The sequence below is a fragment of the Cherax quadricarinatus genome, chromosome 1, assembly GCF_038502225.1.
Source record: "Cherax quadricarinatus isolate ZL_2023a chromosome 1, ASM3850222v1, whole genome shotgun sequence".
In the NCBI taxonomy this organism is placed as follows: domain Eukaryota; kingdom Metazoa; phylum Arthropoda; class Malacostraca; order Decapoda; family Parastacidae; genus Cherax; species Cherax quadricarinatus.
Window position 1 is genome coordinate 83,429,879 of NC_091292.1, and position 21,462 is coordinate 83,451,340.

Genomic DNA, 21,462 nt, shown 5'->3' on the forward strand with positions numbered 1-21,462 from the left:
TTTTAGAACTGCTGGAGCTTGTGGAACTCCTTGAAACAAGGCACCATGCACAGAGGCACCTTACATTCCTCACACATAAACCGAGTGTCTTTGCGTCTTTGTTGCCGTCGTTTTGTTTGTGCACAGACAATGCATCTCTTCTGAGCAAATTTCTTTTGAGTTGAAGGAAGCTGTATTATGAAATGATCACCTTCTCTTCTCAAACGCTTGGGTATATTGTGATGAATTCGAGGACCATGTTGTATTGCAGGTGTTGTTACCTGGTACTTCATTATGAGTTGTCTGACAACAGACAAACAAAATTCACCATACGGTGGTCTGTTACCAGTCTTTATTTGGTACATATTATATGCATTCAGCATTGAAATGTCCATGAGATGGAAGAAAAGTTTCATGTACCACTTGTAACTCTTACGAACACAGTCAACAAAACCAATCTGCATGTCACACTTGTCAACCAAGCGCATGTTTTGTGTATAATCAATCACTGTCACTGGTTTTCGAATACGTTCATTAGTCACTCGATCAACTTTGCCACTGTCTTGCATTTCATTACGGTGAATGGTTGTCAACAATGTGACATCTCGTTTGTCATGCCACCGTAATGCCATGATGTCATTGGCAGTAAACACCTGCACGTCATCACCACGAACACCTGCGTTGAGCCTGGGCATATGTTTACGATTAGAACGCACTGTGCCACACACATCTGTCTTGTTCACTCGCATGAAATCACTGAGTAATGGGCTTGTGTACCAGTTATCGGTATATAATGTATGGCCCTTACCAAGATAAGGTGCCATCATGTTTCTCACTACGTCACCTGATATACCCAATAACATCTTGGTATCTTTCAATGTTTTACTACCCGTGTATACAACAATATCCAACACCAGGCCACTGTCACAATCACAGAGTACAAACAATTTTATACCAATGCGGTTCCTCTTGCTCGGTATATACTGCTTGAATGACAGTCTACCTTTGAACAAAATCAAAGACTCGTCAATTACAAGATTCTTGAATGGATAAAAGTATATCCTGAACTTTTGTTTGAGATACATGAAAACATTTCTAATCTTGTATAACCTGTCACTTCTGTCAGGCCTGGTTTTGTCAGAGAAGTGCAACATACGTAACAGTAAGATAAACCTGTTCACTGGTATTATTTCACTGAAGGATGGGGTACAAATTAGCCGATCTGTGGACCAGTATGCTTTTATATTATGCTTATAGATGTGAGGCATAAGCATTATTGTTGCAAAAAGCAAATACATTTCTGCAACAGTCATCTCTTTCCACGTGTGTAGTCTTGACTGTGGTGATAAGATCGTATTTGCCATGGTGTACTGAAAATACTTATTACTTTCCCTGACAATAATTTCCATCAATGGCTGGTCAAAGAATAATTCAAAGAATTCCAGTTCATTGGCCGTGGTTCCAAGGGGACAGGTAGGTAGAATTCCACTTTGCGAGTCATCAAAGTGGTGAGGGCTGGGAACAAAATTGGGATTTTGCTGCCAATCCCAGATACGGTTTGCTGGTGGATACTGGACATCATAGGCTGGTTGTATGGGTGGTTGTGGCGGGCTGGTGGGTGACGCTCCGCTTTGTCCTTGAACTGACGAGTCAGCAGCGTGGGTTCCCGCGTGGCACAGCGAGTCACGCATGGCGGTGCCACTACCACCACCAGCCCCACTAACACCATCCACTGATGTCTGTGGCCCATCCATGCCAAGTGTAGCCACATCATCCTCACTATCACTACCTAAAACGGGTGTAGGGCCACGGGATGTACTCCGGGATGTACTCCGGGATGTACTCCGTCCCCTGGGCACAGCATAGGGTACACTACCCGAGTGCATGCGGCGGCGAACATACCGACGCTTCACTGGTGAATATGTTTCCTCACTATCACTACTCGAATGATCGTCGAGCGCAATAAAATCACAATCCACGTCAGAATCATCGTCATTACTGAAGTCAGAGGCCAGGCCACGGGAAAATATTAGTTTTCTCTTACGTTTAGGAACACCCGACCGTGAGTCACGAGTGCCCACACCAGAGGTAGAAGGTCGAGGATCGTCGGGGTTTTCTGCACTATTATCGATATCCTGGTCATTATTTTCGGTCACTAACTTATCAAAGCCGTAGAATTCGTCTTCATTTCCACTTCCATCAGTGTCAGAACTATCAGACAGGAAGAGGAGAGTCCCAATTTTCCGGGGAGTGAGAGCTGACTTGCGACGAGGCATGGTGAACAAGGGTGACTGAGCCGGCGTTCCCACAATGCTATGCAGGCGCCTAGATTTTTTGTTTATGGCGCACACCCACGGCACAGACCCATTCTCTCATATGTAGGCCTATGAGTGCTTTCGTGCTAAATTTGACGGCGCTAGAATTTTGGCATAGATCTACGGTTTGGACACTCACCGACCAGCCGTAGATCTACGGGACGGACCCTGAAAGGGTTAATGCAACTCTGGCCTCTAGTTAACTCTGTTGCAGCTACTAAGAAATCTTCTTAGCTGCTCTCTCATGTCCTTTCAAGACCTAATCTGTGGTTATCATGTTTCCTCTTTTCTTGATATCAATCAACATGGGCATCTTCAATGTTTTCATATTGCTCAACTCTGCCAGCCATTTTCTAATATGTGTGTTTATTTTGGTGTGGGCACCACACAAATACTGCATATTCCAATTTTAGCCTAATATAGGTTGTAAACAATTTTTTTAACATTTCACCATCCATATATTTGAAAGCTATTTTATAGTTTGCTAGTGTAGCATACAAGTTTCTCACAATTCCATTTATATGATCTTCCGGTGATTTTTTTTTTTTGCTAACAACTCCTAGACCCATTTCTTTTTCTGACACTTTCAATATTTTGTCACAGAGTCTATATTAACATGATCTGATTTCACTTTCTCCATTTCCATTACATGGAATTTATCTACATCATGTTCCAATCAAAACACTAATAATAATAATAATATCTTTATTTACTACATGTACATGGTATACAGGCCAAGCTGACATAAGTGACATACTACTATATAGAAAGCCCCTTGTTATAGTGAGCATTTCAGGCAAATTAGGTCAGTGTCCCAGGATGCGACCCACACCAGTCAACTAACACCCAGGTACCCATTGTACTGATGGGTGAACATAGATAACAGGTATAAAGAAACATGCCCAATGTTTCTACCCTGGCTGGGAATTGAACCCAGACCCTCATTAATTTTACGTAAGATCTTAGCATCATCTGCAGACATTCATATTTTCTATTCCTTCTGGTAAATCATTGATATAAATTAGACACATTGTTGCAGCAAGCACAGAATCTTGTGACACTCCACTTGTGATACCCTCCCATGCAGACATTTTTCCTCTTATTACTGTTTGCATTTTTTTCTCAAAGTCATTGTAACAATTTACCTTTAATTCCTCTTGTATTTTGTGTTTTCCAAGTACGTTTTTCATGGAGAACCCCTTGAGGGTCTGTGCCGTAGATCTACGGCTTTACGTTCAGGGTCCAAACTGTAGATCTACGTCATGAGCTCAGCTCACTCTAATAAGCTGTGAGCAGTAAATTTGGGCCTAGATTCGAGAGAATACATCTATGTGGTATGTGTGCACCACATAAAACAAATCCTGCAGCACACAGTGCATAATGAGAGAAAAAAAAAACTGAGACCATAATTTTCGATTAAAACAGCAACTTTGCAGTGTTTTTTTGTATGTTTTTTATAGTGGTATTTGCGATTTCTTAGTCTCATTTGATAGAATGGAAGATATATTACAGAAATAGAGATGATTTTGATTGGTTTTAGTACTGAAAATGGTTTGAAACTGAGCTCAAAGTAGAAGAAATGTTAAATTTTTGCCAATGTTCAAGAATAAACAAATGACCTCACATGTCTAATACACGCCAGCTGGTGGGTCTAATATATGTTCACAAATGTGCTGATATTATTTATACAATTATTACAATATTGCATGACAGTAAATCTTCCATTTTTTGGTTTGAATAAAAATTCATTATGTGAATTAAAAATGAAAATGGAATTCATTTGTAAAGCCACAATTATCTCTAAGCAGAGTTCAAAGTCCTGAAGTCACTCCCTCCCAGGCCTTACCTATAAGGTTTATGCAATGGAGGATACTGAAGTGATCTTTCCAGAACTTTCTTGGGGTCAATTCAGTGTCTGAGGTCACTTCAAAGCACTTTTGAAATACTGCTTTGGTGTATAGTTTTTTGAAGTTTGAAATGATCTGCTGGGCCATGGGCTGGAGGAGAGGAGTGGTATTAGGAGGCAAGAACTTCACTGTGATGAAACGAAACTCCTGCATCATTTTCTCTTCCAAGTCTGGAGGATGAGCAGGAGCACTGTCCATTACCAGGAGGCACTTGAATGCCAATTTATTTTCCAGGAGTATTTCTTCACACTGGGGCCAAACACTTCATTAAACCAATCAAGGAAAATGTCCCTCGTGGGTGGTGCTAACCCTGAGGAGCCTATGCCAACTGAGGAAAGTACTGTGGCATTGGGGAATTCATGGGGATGGATGGGAGTTTCGAGGATATGGAAGAGTTGGTGGAGGACCACGATGAAGATCTAACCAACTACAGAACTGCAAGGCCTTCATGTGCAACAGCAACAAACCACAGCTCAGGAAATTGCTTTAGAGGAGGAGGACGAGAGATGGAGGAAGGTGCCTTCTTCCATGATTAACCCTTTCAGGGTCCGTCCCGTAGATCTACGGCTTTACGTTCAGGGTCCAAACCGTAGATCTACGCCATGAGCTCAGCTCACTCTGATAAACTGTGAGTGGTACATTTGGGCCTAGATATGAGAGAATACATCTATGTGGTATGTGTGCACCACATAAAACAGATCCTGCAGCACACTGTGTATAATGAGAGAAAAAAACTTAAATCATGATTTTTCGATTAAAACAGCAACTTTGCAGTGTTTTTTCGTATGTTTTTTATAGTTGTATTTGCAATTTCTTGGTCTCATTTGATAGAATGGAAGACATATTACAGAAATAGAGATGATTTTGATTGGTTTTAGCACTGGAAATGGCTTGAAACTGAGCTCAAAGTAGCGGAAATGTTAAATTTTTCCCGATATTCAAGAGTAAACAAACGACCTCACACGTCTAATACATGTCAGCTGGTGGGTTTAATATACATTCACAAATATGGTGATGATATTTATACAATTATTACAGTATTGCATAACAGTAAATCTTCTATTTTTTGGTGTGAATAAAAATTCATTATGTGAATAAAAAATCAAAATGGAATTTATTTGTAAAGCCTCAAAACATAACTAATGAACAGAGGAAATGTTAGTTTAGTGCCAGGAATGCCTACATTGTTTATTCTGGACCCTATTTTGAAATTGGAATATTTTGAACTTTGTGTTAAATTGGCCAAATTAACAATTTCCGATCACTTTATTTTGTAGTTGAAACAGTTGACTTGGTGATTTCTTGTGCTCAATCGATAGAATAGAAGTAATACTAGTGAAATAGCTAAGAATTTGGTTGATTGGAATAATGTAATTGGCCTAAAATGGGAGTCAAAGTCGGCAAAATCGCCGATTCGTAAATGTCGCTGACACATCAAAATTCGCGAGAGCATAATTTCGTCAATTTTCCACCAAATTTCGTACTTTTTGTTTTATTACCTTCACAAAAAGATTCTCTACGATTTCATAAGAAAAAATAACAAATTTTTTTTTTTGAAAATTCTTGGACACTGGTGCGTGACTCCAGATTTGGGCCTTGGACCCTGAAAGGGTTAAGGACATTTGTGCATACATTTATGGATGAACTTCACCCTGACAAAGCTGTTGCAGGCCATATTGGCAACATGTACAATGGCAATGTTGTGTCCCATTTTAGGAATGTTTTAAAGAAACGTCAGAAACAGAGCTCTCTGGACAGATATTTTGTGCGACAGGGGTCCAGTGACTCTCAAGCTGGTCCCAGTGCCATTAAATAAACAAAGAAGAGAAGTAATCCCAGATAAGCGCTTGGTGCCGGAAGTCTTTATGGAAGGGGATTCCCTTTCCAAACAATAGTGTACCTTCATCCTCTCCCCTCCTCCTTTCTTCCATCCACCCAGAAGTCTTCAATAAAGGTAAGTGTAATGTTTTTATTATTTTATATATGTATGTACTTGATTTCTCATTGTTTTCTGTATGTAAATCTTTATTTCACTTGGAAAAAATATATATTTTTTTAATATATTTGGGTGTCTGGAAGGGATTAATTGTATTTCCATCATTTCTTGTGGGGAAAATGATTTCGCCATTCATGAATTTCGACTTTCAGCAGACTCTCTGGAACGGATTAATCACAAAAAACGAGGGTCCACTGTACAATGGAAAAGGGAACAAGGAAGAATGTAAGAATTTGGGGAAGATAAGCCTGTTAAATATACCAGGTATAAAATATATGGTAAAATTATTAATGAAGAGGCTTAGGCAAGACAGAAATTTGAGGGTTGTCCAAGGAAGAGTTGGAGGGAGTTGGTAAAGGAAGTTCTGAATGCAAGAGACATCATAATCTGCACATGGAAAATTCTAGAAGGACTGGTTCCAAATCAGCACACACAAATCATTCCCTATGAGTAAGAGGCTTGGAAGGTTGGACAAAAATACCCCAATGAAAAGCAAGGATGCAACGAGTACACTGAAGGAAAACTCAGTAAGAGTGAAATGTCCAAGACTTCTTAACCCTTTCAGGGTCCGTCCCGTAGATCTATGGCTTTACGTTCAGGGTCCAAACCGTAGATCTACGCCAAAATTCTAGTGGCGCCAAATTTAGCGCGAGAAGGCTGGTAGGCCTACATCTGAGAGAATGGGTCTGGGTGGTCAGTGTGCACACTATAGAAAAAATCTGGACGCCCGCATGGCATTGTGGGAATGCCGGCAAAGTAGCTTTGTTCATGGTGCCTGGCGGCAAGGAAGCTCTCACTCCCCACTCACTCTCTGGGTGAATTCTGACTCTCCTCTTCACAACTTACAGTTCTAAGACTGATGGAAGTGGAGGTGAAGACAAATTCTATGGTTTTGAACCATATGGTACCATTGTGCCATATGGTACAATAGTACCATATGGTACCATTGTGCCATATGGTACAATAGTACCATATGGTACAAAGGTGCCATGTCATACAATGGTATATGGTACAATGGTATCATATGATTCAATGGTACCATATGGTACAATGCACCATATAGTACATTGTACCATATGGTACATTATACCATATAGTAAAGGGCACAGGGATCCTAATGGAAATAAGTCTGTCTGACCTTTTTGGGTTATCCTAGGTTCTCCAAACATATGCTGCTAAGTATGATATTCTATGTAACTTTGTGTATACCTAAATAAACTTATGATGCCACATGCACTCGAGTAAGTTTATTCAGGTGTACAGAAATACAATTACATAGATTATCATACATAGCAGCATACGCATAAAATCCTAGGATAACCCAAAAAAGTCAGGGTGACTTATTTCCATAGGGATCCCTGTATCTGTGCCATATGGTGTCCTGTACTGTATGGTACCCTGTGCCATCTGGTACCCTGTACCATATGGTACCCTGCACCATATGTTACCCTGTACTGCATGGTACCCTATACCATATAGTACAATGTACCATATGGTACCCTGTAACATATGATATCATGTACCATATGGCCAATAGGTGTTGGTGGCATGAGACACCAGCCAAGACTGAGTGAGTGGCGACGCAAGCTAGCTACTGACTCCGCAGTTTCCGAGACAAAGTGGTTTGTCATCCACCTCAAGGAACATGTAAAGTTCCTGTACACTTGTAAACATATAATAGAACATTACTAATAAACAACATTTTTGCATATTTTTGTTGTAAACAACTATTGTAAACAAAATAATAATGAAAATATTATTGTGTTAAATAAAACAGTGCCATACAGTACCATATGGTACAATGAACCATATGGTATCATTGTACTGTATGGTACAATGTACCATATGGTACCATTGTACCATATGGTACCATTGTACCATATGGTACCATTCTACCAAATGGTACCATTGTATCATATGGTACCATTGTATCATATAGTACCATTGTATCATATGGTACCATTGTATCATATAGTACCATTGTATCATATAGTACCATTGTATCATGTGCCACTGTACCATATTGTACTATATGGTACCATATTGTACTATATGGTACCATTGTATCATATGGTGCCATTGCACCCTATGGCACCATTGTACTATATGGTACTATATGATACCGTTGTATTCAACACAATAACCGCACTAATATTTTCATCATTTTGTTTACAATAAACTTGTAAACAAGTTTTGTAAGCAATATAATGATAAACAAATTAGTGCAGTTATTGTGTTGAATACAATGAGTGTACACTTATACAATATACATTATACTGGTCTCACAGGCCACAAATGTTATTAGAAAAAGAAAAAAAATAGAAAAGAAAAAAGTATAAAAAACTTAAAATAAAAAAATGGGATTTTGCGGAAGTCACTGATGTTGCCGCCACTGGATCATTTTGGGTCAACTTCCCGCCGCTGTATCTCGGTAAGTACTGATCAGATTTTTTTTTGTTTTATTACCTTTACAAAAATATTATCTTTAATTCTGTAAGAAAATTTTTTTTTTTTTTTTTTCAAAATTTCTTGGACACTGGGGCACCACTTCAGATTTTGGCCTTGGACCCTGAAAGGGTTAATGTCCTCCCTTTTTGCATAAGGGGAAAAAAAAAAATGCTAAAACCAATAGCCTCATTGATGAGGTCATCCACTTTTAGGACTGGTCTGGGACTGGGCCGTGAGGGCATTGACCCTCAGAACACTCCAGGTAGGGGCATGTGTGAGCATGTTGAATAGGAGTGGAGGCAAGTTGACTTGAAATGCTGTTGGAGTGTAATCAAAATAACATTAATGAAGGGATTCAGGGAAATCTGTTAACTGGATTTGAGTCCTGAACGCTTAGGAAGTACAGTGCCTACACTCTGGAGGAGGGGTGGAGACGTTGCAGTTCAGAGGGCCATCTCAACTATGATGTCAGCATGTTTCTCAAGGCAGGATGATCCAAAGAAGAAAATGCATTCACTTCCATTCATTCTATCACTGTTTTGCCAGAAGGGTGTTGACATCAAAATTCAGATTATCCTCCAATATCTTCAATCTGCAATATGCCCACCCCTCCTTCAGAGTGCAGAATTCAAGCCTGGCTAACCTATGTTTCCTGAGTCTCTTTCATAAAAGTTACCTTGCTCCTACTCCAACAGAACTTCAAGTAAAAACCTCATGTCTTCTTTCACTCCTACCTCTTTCTCTGGCAGAGAAGGGGAGATAGGCGAGGAGAGTGAATAAAAAATATTACATAACATAAGAAGGGAGGATCACTGCAATAGGCCTATTGCAGAAGAAGAAGAGATAAAGAGAGGGAGACAAGATACAAATATGATCACAAATTACCATGTCTAGGACAACATATACTAAATACTAAAAAAAAAAAAAAAAAAAAAAAAAATGATGTAAATAACTGATTGTTAGAAAAAAACTTACCCCTCTGTAAGGCACAGTAGCAAAACCAAATGTTTTGTCCAAGAGGTGTGTGACAGGAAACATCATCAAGGGGTATGTGAAAAAGAGGGAGACACCCAAGCAGATCTTGACCATGGCTGCAAAGTCTACAGTTCCACTTCCATGAGGAAGATTCAGGGTGATGATATCCATTGTATCTGAAGAAAAAACAAGCAAGTTTACCAATATTCAACAGCAGTAACTATATTAATTTGTCTTATACACTGACTCAATGTACTAGCCAAGTTTTATTTATATGAATATTTCTTTAAGATATTTTCCCATTTGGCCCTGAATTTTGTGAATGTTACAGAAGCATTAGCTTGGCTCGTTCATGATAACTACTTCCATTAAACCTCAATGACTCTTGTACCTTATAACAAATAGAGGATACTTGTAGCCAATACTTGTTTTGTTCATTATAAACTTTAATATCTTTGCCTTTTACTCATTCTACAGTCTACTAAAGTTTCACTCTTAACAAAATACTATGCTAAAAGGATAATTGGAAGAGATAATATTGTACTGGCCCTGTAACATAAACAGTCCTAAGGTATATTCTCACCAAGGCAATGTTACTTGTTGATACTGTTTGGTTTTAGGAAGCTCTCAAGTACAACCATATTTCCACACTCCCAAAATGGCTCACAAATATCCAGCTAGATGAGGGAATTATTTTTTTTTTAACACACCGACTATCTCCCAATGTGGCAGGGTGACCCGAAAAAGAAGAAAAGCTTTCAGAATGTTTTTTTTTTTTTTTGCATTTAGTAATTTATACAGGAGAAGGGGTTACTAGCCCTTGCTTCTAGCATTTTAACCCTTTGACTGTTTCCGACGTATAAATACGTCTTACGAGCCAATGTTTCTGACGTATTTATACGCATAAATTCTAGCAGCTTCAAATCAAGCAGGAGAAAAGGAGGAGGAGGAGGGAAGGAAGAGGAGGAGGAGGAGGAGGAGGAGGAGGGAAGGAAGAGGAGGAGGAGGAGGAGGAGGAGGAGGAGGAGGAGGAGGAGGAGAAGAGGAGGAGGAAGAAGAAGATGTAATAATATTGTTCCCTTGAAGCAAGAAAAAAAAAAGTCCACCCCATGACAGTGACAAGATAAGGGGAGATAACATCTGATAAGAGCTGACTTTGATGAGCGTAAAGGAGGGTAATATTACATGACCATCGCCCTCCCTTTGTTTTTGCTGGTACACAAACATTTGTCTGTCTGTCTATTTGTCTGTCTGTCAAGCTCCCTGTCTGTCCATCTAGCTCTCTGTCTCAGAGAGAGCCACAAGACTGTCATCACGTTTACTCACATCTTCAAGCAGAGTATAGCACTTTGTCTGGATTTCTTGGGTTATCCTAGGTAATTTACACTATGTATACTTGTATTTATGTGTACCTGTGAGACAGAGATAGGCAGACAGATAGAAAGAGAGACAGATTGAAAGATATAGAATGAGGGAGAAAGATAATTAGATAGAATGGAGGAGGGGAAGCAGCATCCGACCCCATTGTTTTGACAGGCGGTAGGGGTAGTGACTAATGAAACAATATGTCACTTTGACAGCTGCCGACTTCTGACTCAAAACAATTATAAGCCACACACTGGCACACAAGACGAGGAGGAGGAGGAGGAGGAGGAGGAGGAGGAGGGAAGGAGGAGGGAAGGAGGAGGAGGAGGAGGGAAGGAGGAGGAGGGAAGGAGGAGGGAAGGAGGAGGAGGAGGAGGAGGGAAGGAGGAGGGGGAGGAGGAGGAGGGGGAGGAGGAGGAGGAGGAAAGGAGGAGGAGGAGGAGGAGGAGGAGGAAAGGAAGAGGAGGAAAGGAGGAGGAGGAGGAGGAGGGAAGGAGGAGGAGGAGGAGGAGGGAAGGAGGAGGAGGAGGAGGAGGAGGAGGAGGAGCAGGAGGAGGAGGGGGAAGGAGCAGGAGGAGGAGGAGGAGGAGGAGGAGGAGAAGGAGGAGGAGGGGGGAAGGTGGAGGAGGAGGAGGAGGAGGAGGAGGAGGAGGAGGAGGAGGAGGAGGAGGAGGAGGAGGAGGAGGAGGAGGAGGAGGAGGAGGAGGAGGAGGAGGAGGAGGAGGAGGAGGAGGAGGAGGAGGAGGAGGAGGAGAAGGAGGAGGAGGAGGAGGAGGAGGAGGAGGAGGAGGAGGAGGAGGAGGAGGAGGAGGAGGAGGAGGAGGAGGAGGAGGAGGAGGAGGAGGAGGAGGAGGAGGAGGAGGAGGAGGAGGAGGAGGATTGTTTGTTTGTTTTTGTAAACAAGTTTTGTAAACAATATATTGATAATTATGTTTGTGTGCTTATTGTGTTGTATACAACGAGTGTATATATGTACATTGCACCTTACTTTGGTCTCATAGGCCACATAAGTTATGTGAAAAAATAAAATAGTGAAAAAAACAAAAAACCTTCAATTACAAGTAAACTAAAGTTTACCGGGTGAACGGCAGTCGCCGCTGTTGCCACACGCGGCTCATTTTCTGCAAACTTCACGGCTCTATATCTCGGTAAGTACCGATGGCAAAAAATTTTTTTTTGGACTAAAACACTCAGAAAAATAATCTTAACATTTTCATAAGAAAAAATAATTTTTTTTTTTTGAATATTTGGTGACATAGAATGACAGTTTCAGAGAGGGGCCTGAAACAGTCAAAGGGTTAATTAAAGTCACTTCTTATGACACACATGGCTGATGGAGGAAGGATTCTTCTCCACTTCCCCATAGAGATAAGGGAGACCTACCTATCTTATGTGTGTAGAAGTGATTCCATGCTCATGACTTCATAAGCTCATATTGTTTTGATCTTTGTACTATGAGCAGATGACTTACCCGTGCTGGGGAGCTATAGTAATATAAAACATCTTCATATTAACTCTTCAGAAGCTACCAGGTAATGCTCCCTAACTGAATCTAATTTATTATTATCGCCACTGTACCACTATCTGGGCAAGATATAGGCCAATTTACATTATGTCTTATGTATCTTAAGCCCAGTTGTTAAAATTTTTGAAACATTCTCAGCATTAGATAAATCTTTTCCATTATGTATAAAAATACATGAAATTTTTTGCTATACAAGAGAGAAGGAATTTAAAAAACTACATATTTTTTCATAAACTCACGTGGTCCAAATGATGCATAGCCAGACACTCCAAAGCAGATGTAGAGCATTGTTAAACCTGTCATAGTGCAAACAAATGTAGAACGAAATTTATCACGCTTGTGCTCAGCCATCGATTCCTCCAGAGAAAGGATCATTCCTGCACCCTACAAGAGAAAAAAAAATAACAATCAGCCAAATTATATTGTGCTGCTACAATCCAAGCATTAGCTTTGTTTATAAATACATGAGCATTTCATAAGGAAGCTTGAGATATTTAGGAAGTAGCTGGAAAAAAAAATACAGCATCAGTTGTTGTTGCCTGGGAGAGTCAAATCTCATAAAAGCTCCACATTTACTTCAATTTCCAATCACAATTAAGGCACCACAAATGGTACAACACATGGAAACAAAATATTTTGCCAGGGTTGATGAACTGATTACATCATCTTTATCTCACTACTACTCCTGCTGCCTACACTCCATTCTTCTCTGAATTTGACAGACGAAGCCTACTGCATAGGTAAAACATTTAAACAATAAAGATACCCAACTGTTGCACGTCTTATTAATGAAAATAATCTAAAACCCAGTTCAAATCAACCTAAATAAACTCTAAAGACCATAGGAAACAAGTGTGATCATCTCTACAAACAGATGTTACCACAAAAAGTGCAGTCATGGTTTTATTGCCAGATGCAAGATATCACAGCCCTCCAGTTCAAGCCTGCTAAACATGCTGGTATCACATAAGACTTACATAAGAACATAAGAACGAAGGAACACTGCAGCAGGCCTACTGGCCCATGCGAGGTAGGTCCAAGTCCCCTGCCGGCTTAAGCCAATGCACCCAACCTAGTCAGCTCAGGTCACATTGACTTAAGGAAGGAACACGGCAACCGACCTGGTAGAACAAGCTATCAGGTCCAACTCACACCCACCCACATCCACTCATGTATTTCTTCAACCTATTTTTAAAGCTACACAATGTTCTGGCCTCTATAACTGTACTTGGGAGTTTGTTCCACTCATTCACAACTCTATTACCAAACCAGTACTTTCCTATATCCTTCCTGAATCTGAATTTTTCCAACTTAAAACCATTGCTGCGAGTCCTGTCTAGGCTAGATATTTTCTGCACACTATTTACATCCCCTTTATTTATTCCTGTCTTCCATTTATACATCTCAATCATATCCCCCCTAATTCTACGTCTTTCTAGAGAGTGCAGATTCAGGGCCCTTAGTCTATCCTCATAGGGAAGGTTTCTGATAAATGGGATCAACTTTGTCATACTCCTTTGTACATTTTCCAGAGCATTTATATCCATTCTGTAATACGGTGACCAAAACTGTGCAGCATAATCTAAAAGAGGCCTAACCAAGGATGTACAGAGTTGAAGAACAACCTGAGGACTCTATTATTTATTCTTCTTGATATGAAGCCAAGGATTCTATTAGCTTTATTGCGAACACTTATGCACTGTTGTCTATGTTTCAGATTACTGCTAACCAGAACTCCTAAATCTTTTTCGCAATCCGTAATATTAAGATCTACATTATTTAGTTTATATGTGGCATGGTTATTGTCCTGTCCAACATTTAGAACTTGCATTTGTCTATATTAAACTGCATCTGCCACTTCTCCGACCACTGCATCAGTCTATTCAAATCTTCCTGGAGTGCTCTAATGTCCTCGTCAGAATGAATTCGACGGCCTATTTTGGTGTCATTGGCAAACTTGCTGATGTCGCTCTTTATGCCCTCATCTATGTCGTTTATGTAGATTGTGAACAGCAGGGGGCCCAACACTGACCCCTGTGGAACACCGCTCGTGATGCTTCCCCACTCTGATTTCTCCCCATTTATGCAAACTCTCTGCTGCCTATTTGTCAACCATGCCTCTATCCAGGAAAAAATTTCTCCTATTCCATGTGCCTTAATTTTCCTCAATAGTCTCTGATGTGGGACCCTGTCAAAGGCCTTACTGAAGTCCATGTACACAATATATTCATTACCATGATCTACCTCCTCAAATACCTTAGTGAAAAAAGTTAATAAATTCGTAAGGCAGGAACGCCCCTTTGTAAAACCATGCTGAGATTCGTTGATTAATTTATGCTTTTCAAGGTGGCTACGAACTGCCTCGGCAATTATTGATTCCATAAATTTTCCCACTATGGAGGTTAGGCTTATTGGTCTATAGTTTGAAGTTAAGGACCTGTCACCTGCTTTGAAAATAGGTATCACATTTGCCATTTTCCACTTATCTAGCACCATGCCAGTTTGTAGTGATATGCTGAAAAGATTAGCCAAAGGTTTGCTAAGCTCCTCTTTGCATTCCTTTAGAACCCTTGCATACAGTTCATCAGGGCCTGGGGATTTGTTAGGTTTTAATTTACCTATTTGCCTAAGGACCATGTCACTTGTGACCCTAATCGTGCACAGTTTATTATCGTCCTGTTCTACATAATTTATCATTTCTGGAATATTGCTGGTATCCTCCTGCGTAAAAACTGAGAGGAAGTATGTGTTAAAAATTCTACACATTTCCTTATCACTGTCAGTGAGCTGACCCGAGGAACTTTTGAGTGGGCCTATCTTGTCCCTGATCTTACTTCTGTATACCTGAAAGAATCCTTTTGGGTTAGTCTTCGATTCTCTTGCAACTTTAACCTCATAATCTCTTTTTGCTTTTCTAATTCCCTTTTTTATTTCTCTCTTTAACCCTTTGACTGTCGCGGCCGTATATATACGTCTTACGAGGTACCATGTTTGACGTATATATACTCATAAATTCTAGCGGCTTCAAATCAAGCAGGAGAAAGCTGGTAGGCCCACATGTGAGAGAATGGGTCTGTGTGGTCAGTGTGCACCAAATAAAAAAAATCCCGAAGCACACAGTGCATAATGAGAAAAAAAAACGACCGTTTTTTTTTTATTAAAATGCCGACTTTGTGGTCTATTTTCGTATAGTATTTATGGTTGTATTCTCGTTTTCTTGGTCTCATTTGATAGAATGGAAAACATATTATAGAAATAGAGGTGATTTTGATTGATTTTACTATAAAAAAACCTAGAAATGTTACTCAAAATAGGGGAAATGTTTGATTTTTGCCAATGTTCAAAAGTAAACAAATGATGCCATTGTCCAATAAATGTCCAACTAGCCATTCTAATATGCAGTCATGAATGGGTTGATGTTATTTATACAATTATTACAGTATTGCAGTAGTCTGCATAATAGTAAGTCTTCCATTTTTTGTTTGAATAAAAATTCAAAATAGAAAGCAAGAGTAATATCAGAGGGGCCTGGAGACGTGACTGATGAACAAAGAAAATGTTATTTTAGAGCCAGGAATGTCTGCATTGTTCATTCTGGACCTTATTTTGAAATTGTCATATTTTTTTAGTTTTCGTGAAATTGGCCAAATTGCAAATTTCTGACCACATTATTAGGTAGTTGAAATCGGTGAATGGGCAGTTTCTTGTACTCAATCGATAGAAAAAATGGAGTTCTAAAGAAATAGCTATGAGTTTGGGCGACTGGTACAAGGGAATTAGCCGAAAATAGGGCTCAAAGTGGGCGAAATCGCCAATTTGTAAACAGCGCCGAGGTCGCTAACTTCGCGAGAGCATAATTCCGTCAGTTTTCCATCAAATTTCGTTTTTTTGGTGTCATTACAATCGGGAAAAGATTCTCTATCATTTCAAAAGAAAAAATAATTTTTTTTTTTTTTAACCCTTTGACTGTGTCAACCCCCAATCCTGAGGTGTCTCCTGGTGTCGCAAAATTTAAAAAAAAAAATTATTTTTTCTTACGAGATGATAGAGAATCTTTTCCCGATTGTAATGATACCAAAAAAACGAAATTTGATGGAAAACTGACGTAATTACGCTCTCGTGAAGTTAGCGACCTCGGCGCTGTTTACAAATTGGCGATTTCGCCCACTTTGAGCCCTATTTTTGGCTAATTCCATTGTTCCAGTCGACCAAACTCATAGCTATTTCTTTAGAACTCCATTTTTTCTATCGATTGAGTATAAGAAACTGCCCATTTACCGATTTCAACTACCTAATAATGTGGTCAGAAATTAGCAATTTGGCCAATTTCACGAAAACTAAAAAATATGACAATTTCAAAATAAGGTCCAGAATGAACAATGCAGACATTCCTGGCTCTAAAATAACATTTTCTTTGTTCATCAGTCATGTCTCCAGGCCCCTCTGATATTACTCTTGCTTTCTATTTTGAATTTTTATTCAAACAAAAAATTGAAGACTTACTATTATGGAGACTACTGCAATACTGTAATAATTGTAAAAATAACATCAACCCATTCATGACTGCATATTAGAATGGCTAGTTGGACATTTATTGGACAATGGCATCATTTGTTTACTTTTGAACATTGGCAAAAATCAAACATTTCCCCTACTTTGAGCTCCATTTCTAGGTTCTTTTTATAGTAAAATCAATCAAAATCACCTCTATTTCTATAATATGTTTTTCATTCTATCAAATGAGACCAAGAAAACGAGAATACAACCATAAATACTATAAGAAAATAGACCACAAAGTCGGCATTTTAATTAAAAAAAACGGTCGAAGTTTTTTTTTCCCATTATGCACTGCGTGCTCCAGGATTTTTTTTATATGGTGCACACTGACCACACAGACCCATTCTCTCACATGTGGGCCTACCAGCTTTCTCCTGCTTGATTTGAAGCCGCTAGAATTTATGAGTATATATACGTCAAACATGGTACCTCGTAAGACGTATATATACGGCCGCGACAGTCAAAGGGTTAAATTTTGCGACACCAGGAGACACCTCAGGATTGGGGGTTGCGACAGTCAAAGGGTTAACTGAATACAGTGGACCCCCGCATAACGGACGCCTTGCATAGCGGACAATCCGCATAGCGGACGCTTTGTTCGCTAAAATTTTGCCCCGCATAGTGGACAAAAACCCGCTCAGCGGCCTTCGTCCGAGACGCGTCCAATGTGCGCCCTCAGCCAGCCTCACATGTGCCGCCTGTGCCATTGTTTACCAGCCAGCCTCCTCACTAACATTCAAGCATACAATCGGAATATTTCGTATTATTACAGTGTTTTCGGTGCTGTTTCTGGAAAATAAGTGACCATGGGCCCCAAGAAAGCTTCTAGTTCCAACCCTACAGCAATAAGGGTTAGAATTCCCATTGAAATGAAGAAAGAGATCATTGATAAGTATGAAAGTGGAGTGCGTATCACCGACCTGGTCAGGTTGTACAAGAAACCCAAATCAACCATCTCTTCTATTGTGGGCAAGAAAACGGCAATCAAGGAAGCTGTTGTTGCCAAAGGTTTAACTGTGTTTTCGAAACAAAGATCGCAAGTGATGGAAGATGTTGAGAGACTCTTATTGGTGTGGATAAATGAAAAACAGCTAGCAGGAGATAGCGTCTCTCAAGCGATCATATGTGAAAAGGCTAGGAAGTTGCATGAGGATTTAATTAAAAAAATGCCTGCAACTAGTGATGATGTGAGTGAATTTAAGGCCAGCAAAGGTTGGTTTGAGAGATTTAAGAAGCGTAGTGGCATACATAGTGTGATACGGCATGGTGAGGCTGCCAGTTCGGACCACAAAGCGGCTGAAAAATATGTGCAGGAATTCAAGGAGTACATAGAAACTGAAGGACTGAAACCTGAACAAGTGTTTAATTGTGATGAAACAGGCCTGTTCTGGAAGAAAATGCCAAGCAGGACCTACATTACTCAGGAGGAAAAGGCACTCCCAGGACATAAGCCTATGAAAGACAGGCTTACTTTGTTGATGTGTGCCAATGCTAGTGGTGATTGCAAAGTTAAGCCTTTATTAGTGTATCACTCTGAAACTCCCAGAGCGTTCAGGCAAAAGAATGTCCTCAAGGATAATTTGTGTGTGCTGTGGAGGGCAAACAGTAAGGCATGGGTCACTAGGGAATTTTTCTATAACTGGTTACACCATGCATTTGCCCCCAATGTGAAAGATTACCTAACTGAAAAGAAATTAGAACTTAAGTGCCTCCTGGTGTTAGACAATGCCCCTGGTCATCCTACAGACGTGGCAGAGCGACTTTATGGGGACATGAGCTTCATTAAGGTGAAGTTTTTGCCTCCTAATACCACTCCTCTCCTGCAGCCCATGGACCAGCAGGTCATTTCCAACTTCAAGAAACTGTACACAAAAGCTCTGTTTCAAAAGTGCTTTGAAGTGACCACAGACACTCGATTGACTCTAAAAGAGTTTTGGAAGGATCACTTTAATATCCTCAATTGTGTAAACCTTATAGGTAAGGCTTGGGAGGGAGTGACTAAGAGAACCTTGAACTCTGCTTGGAAGAAACTGTGGCCAGAATGTGTAGACAAAAGGGATTTTGAAGGGTTTGAGGCTAACCCTGAGAGGAGTATACCAGTTGAGGAATCAATTGTGGCATTGGGGAAGTCCTTGGGGTTGGAGGTTAGTGGGGATGATGTGGAAGAGTTGGTGGAGGAGGACAATGAAGAACTAACCACTGATGAGCTGATAGATCAACTTCAAGAGCAAGAGGCCAGACCTGGGGAAACTGGTTCAAAGGAGGGGAGAGAGAAATTGAAGGAATTGCCTACTTCAAAGATTAAGGAAATGTGTGCAAAATGGCTTGAAGTGCAAACCTTTTTTGATGAAAATCACCCTCACACAGCTATTGCAAGCCGTGCTGGTGACTGTTACAATGACAATGTTGTGAACCACTTTAGACAAATCATAAAGGAACGAGAGGTACAGGCCACTATGGACAGATATGTTGTGCGAAAGAAGTCCAGTGACTCTGAAGCTGGTCCTAGTGGCATTAAAAGAAGAAGGGAAGTAACCCCAGAAAAGGACTTGCCTCCTCAAGTCTTAATGGAAGGGGATTCCCCTTCTAAACACTAACACTCTCTCTCCCCTCCTCCCATCCCATCAATCATCACCAGATCTTCAATAAAAGTAAGTGTCATGTAATTGTGCATGCCTTTTTCAGTTTGTGTGTACTAAAATTAACATTTTTTTGTGGTAAAAAAAATTTTTTTTCATACTTTTGGGTGTCTTGCACGGATTAATTTTATTTCCATTATTTCTTATGGGGAAAATTAATTCACATAGCGAACATTTCGCATAACAGCCAGCCCTCTTGCACGGATTAAGGTCGCTATGCGGGGGTCCACTGTATATCGATTTCTTAATTGCCCCTCCCCTCTTTTGATTTGGCTGTATATGCCTCTCTTTTGACCAATCAGATATTTTAATCTATTGTTCATCCATTTAGGATCATTTTTGTTTGATCTGATTTCCCTATTTGGAACATAATTTGACTGAGCAGCTAGTACTATGCCCTGGAAAGCGTCATATCGGCAACCATCACCACCTACCTGACCCTTAGTCAGGTCATTCCAGTTCAGCCCACCTAAGTAATTTTTCAGTCCTATGAAATCAGCCAAGCGAAAGTCAGGGACAGAGACTTGATTGCCATTATTAGGGGAATTCCATGATATATTAAAACTGAGTGATTTGTGATCACTTTCCCCAAGCTCATCATTAACCTCAAGATTATTAATTAGTGTTTCCCTACTGGCAAGAACCAAGTCAAGGAGGTTATTGCCCCTAGTTGGCTCTGTCACAAACTGTTTTAAAAAACAATCCTGGATCGTATCAAGAAAGTCACCTGACTCTAAATTTCCTGTCAAATTGCTCCAGTCAATCTGTCTATAGTTGAAATCTCCCATTAGCACAATATTTTCGTATGTAGATGCCTTACGAATTTCGTCCCATAGAAGTTTACTGCACTCCCTATCAAGATTTGGGGCCCTATAAATCACACCCAAAATTAGTTTTTCTCGGCCCTCGAGAAGCTGTAACCAAACAGATTCAGTGTGTGCCTTGCTTGTATTTTGAGTTTTGTCATGTTGAAACCATTGACTTCACATTCCACAACTAAGTTGGAGCTCCTGTTCATAATACAGTGGACCCCCGATTAACGATCTTTTTTCATTCCAAAAGTATGTTCAGGTACCAGTACTAACCGAATTTGTTCCCATAAGGAATATTGTGAAGTAGATTAGTCCATTTCAGACCCCCAAACATACACGTACAAACGCACTTACATAAATACACTTACATAATTGGTCGCATTTGGAGGTGATCGTTAAGCGGGGGTCCACTGTACAGCTATTTTTGAGAAAATATCACAGATCTTCATTTTTTTACTTAAAGTATTAGTTTTTATGATGTAAAATCTCCAATCCCTCAACAAATGAAAACATGCTGGAAAAGGCCATAGTGCACGAAGGTTTAATGTAGCTCATATACAGTGAAACCTCTACTTACGAGTTTAATCCATTCTGTGACCTTGTTCACATCTGGATTTGCTCGTTTGCAGAGTCAATTTTCCTCATTTAAATTAACTGAAATGGAATTAATCCGTTCCAATGGAATTCCAGGCACGATAAAATACTTCAGTAATTTCTCTACTATCAACTTTATGGCTTATTTTTCTATCACAATTCATCTAATATGACATAAAAACCAATATTAATAACATGGAAACATGATATATACACTATATACATGTCATTACGTATGTGGCTAGTGGTGGCAACAGCGGCCATTGCTGTTGTTGGGGTTTATAGGGCCACCACAGCGGCCACTCCTGCTCGTGACTATAAGTGTAGAGAACCTAGGATAACCCAAAGAA

General features: G+C 40.0%; 1 protein-coding gene across 8 annotated transcripts in view; it reads right to left on the minus strand.

The window, feature by feature from the left end:
- LOC128685722 (uncharacterized) overlaps positions 1-21,462 on the minus strand; it is a 307,925-nt gene that overhangs the window by 128,078 nt on the left and 158,385 nt on the right. For all 8 annotated transcript variants that reach the window (XM_070083258.1, XM_070083243.1, XM_070083252.1 and 5 more), the window contains 2 exons: positions 12,750-12,894; positions 9,621-9,796 (listed from right to left, as the gene is read on the minus strand). In XM_070083258.1, coding sequence (XP_069939359.1) covers positions 9,621-9,796; positions 12,750-12,894 — 321 coding nt within the window. The remainder of the gene's footprint in view (positions 1-9,620; positions 9,797-12,749; positions 12,895-21,462) is intronic.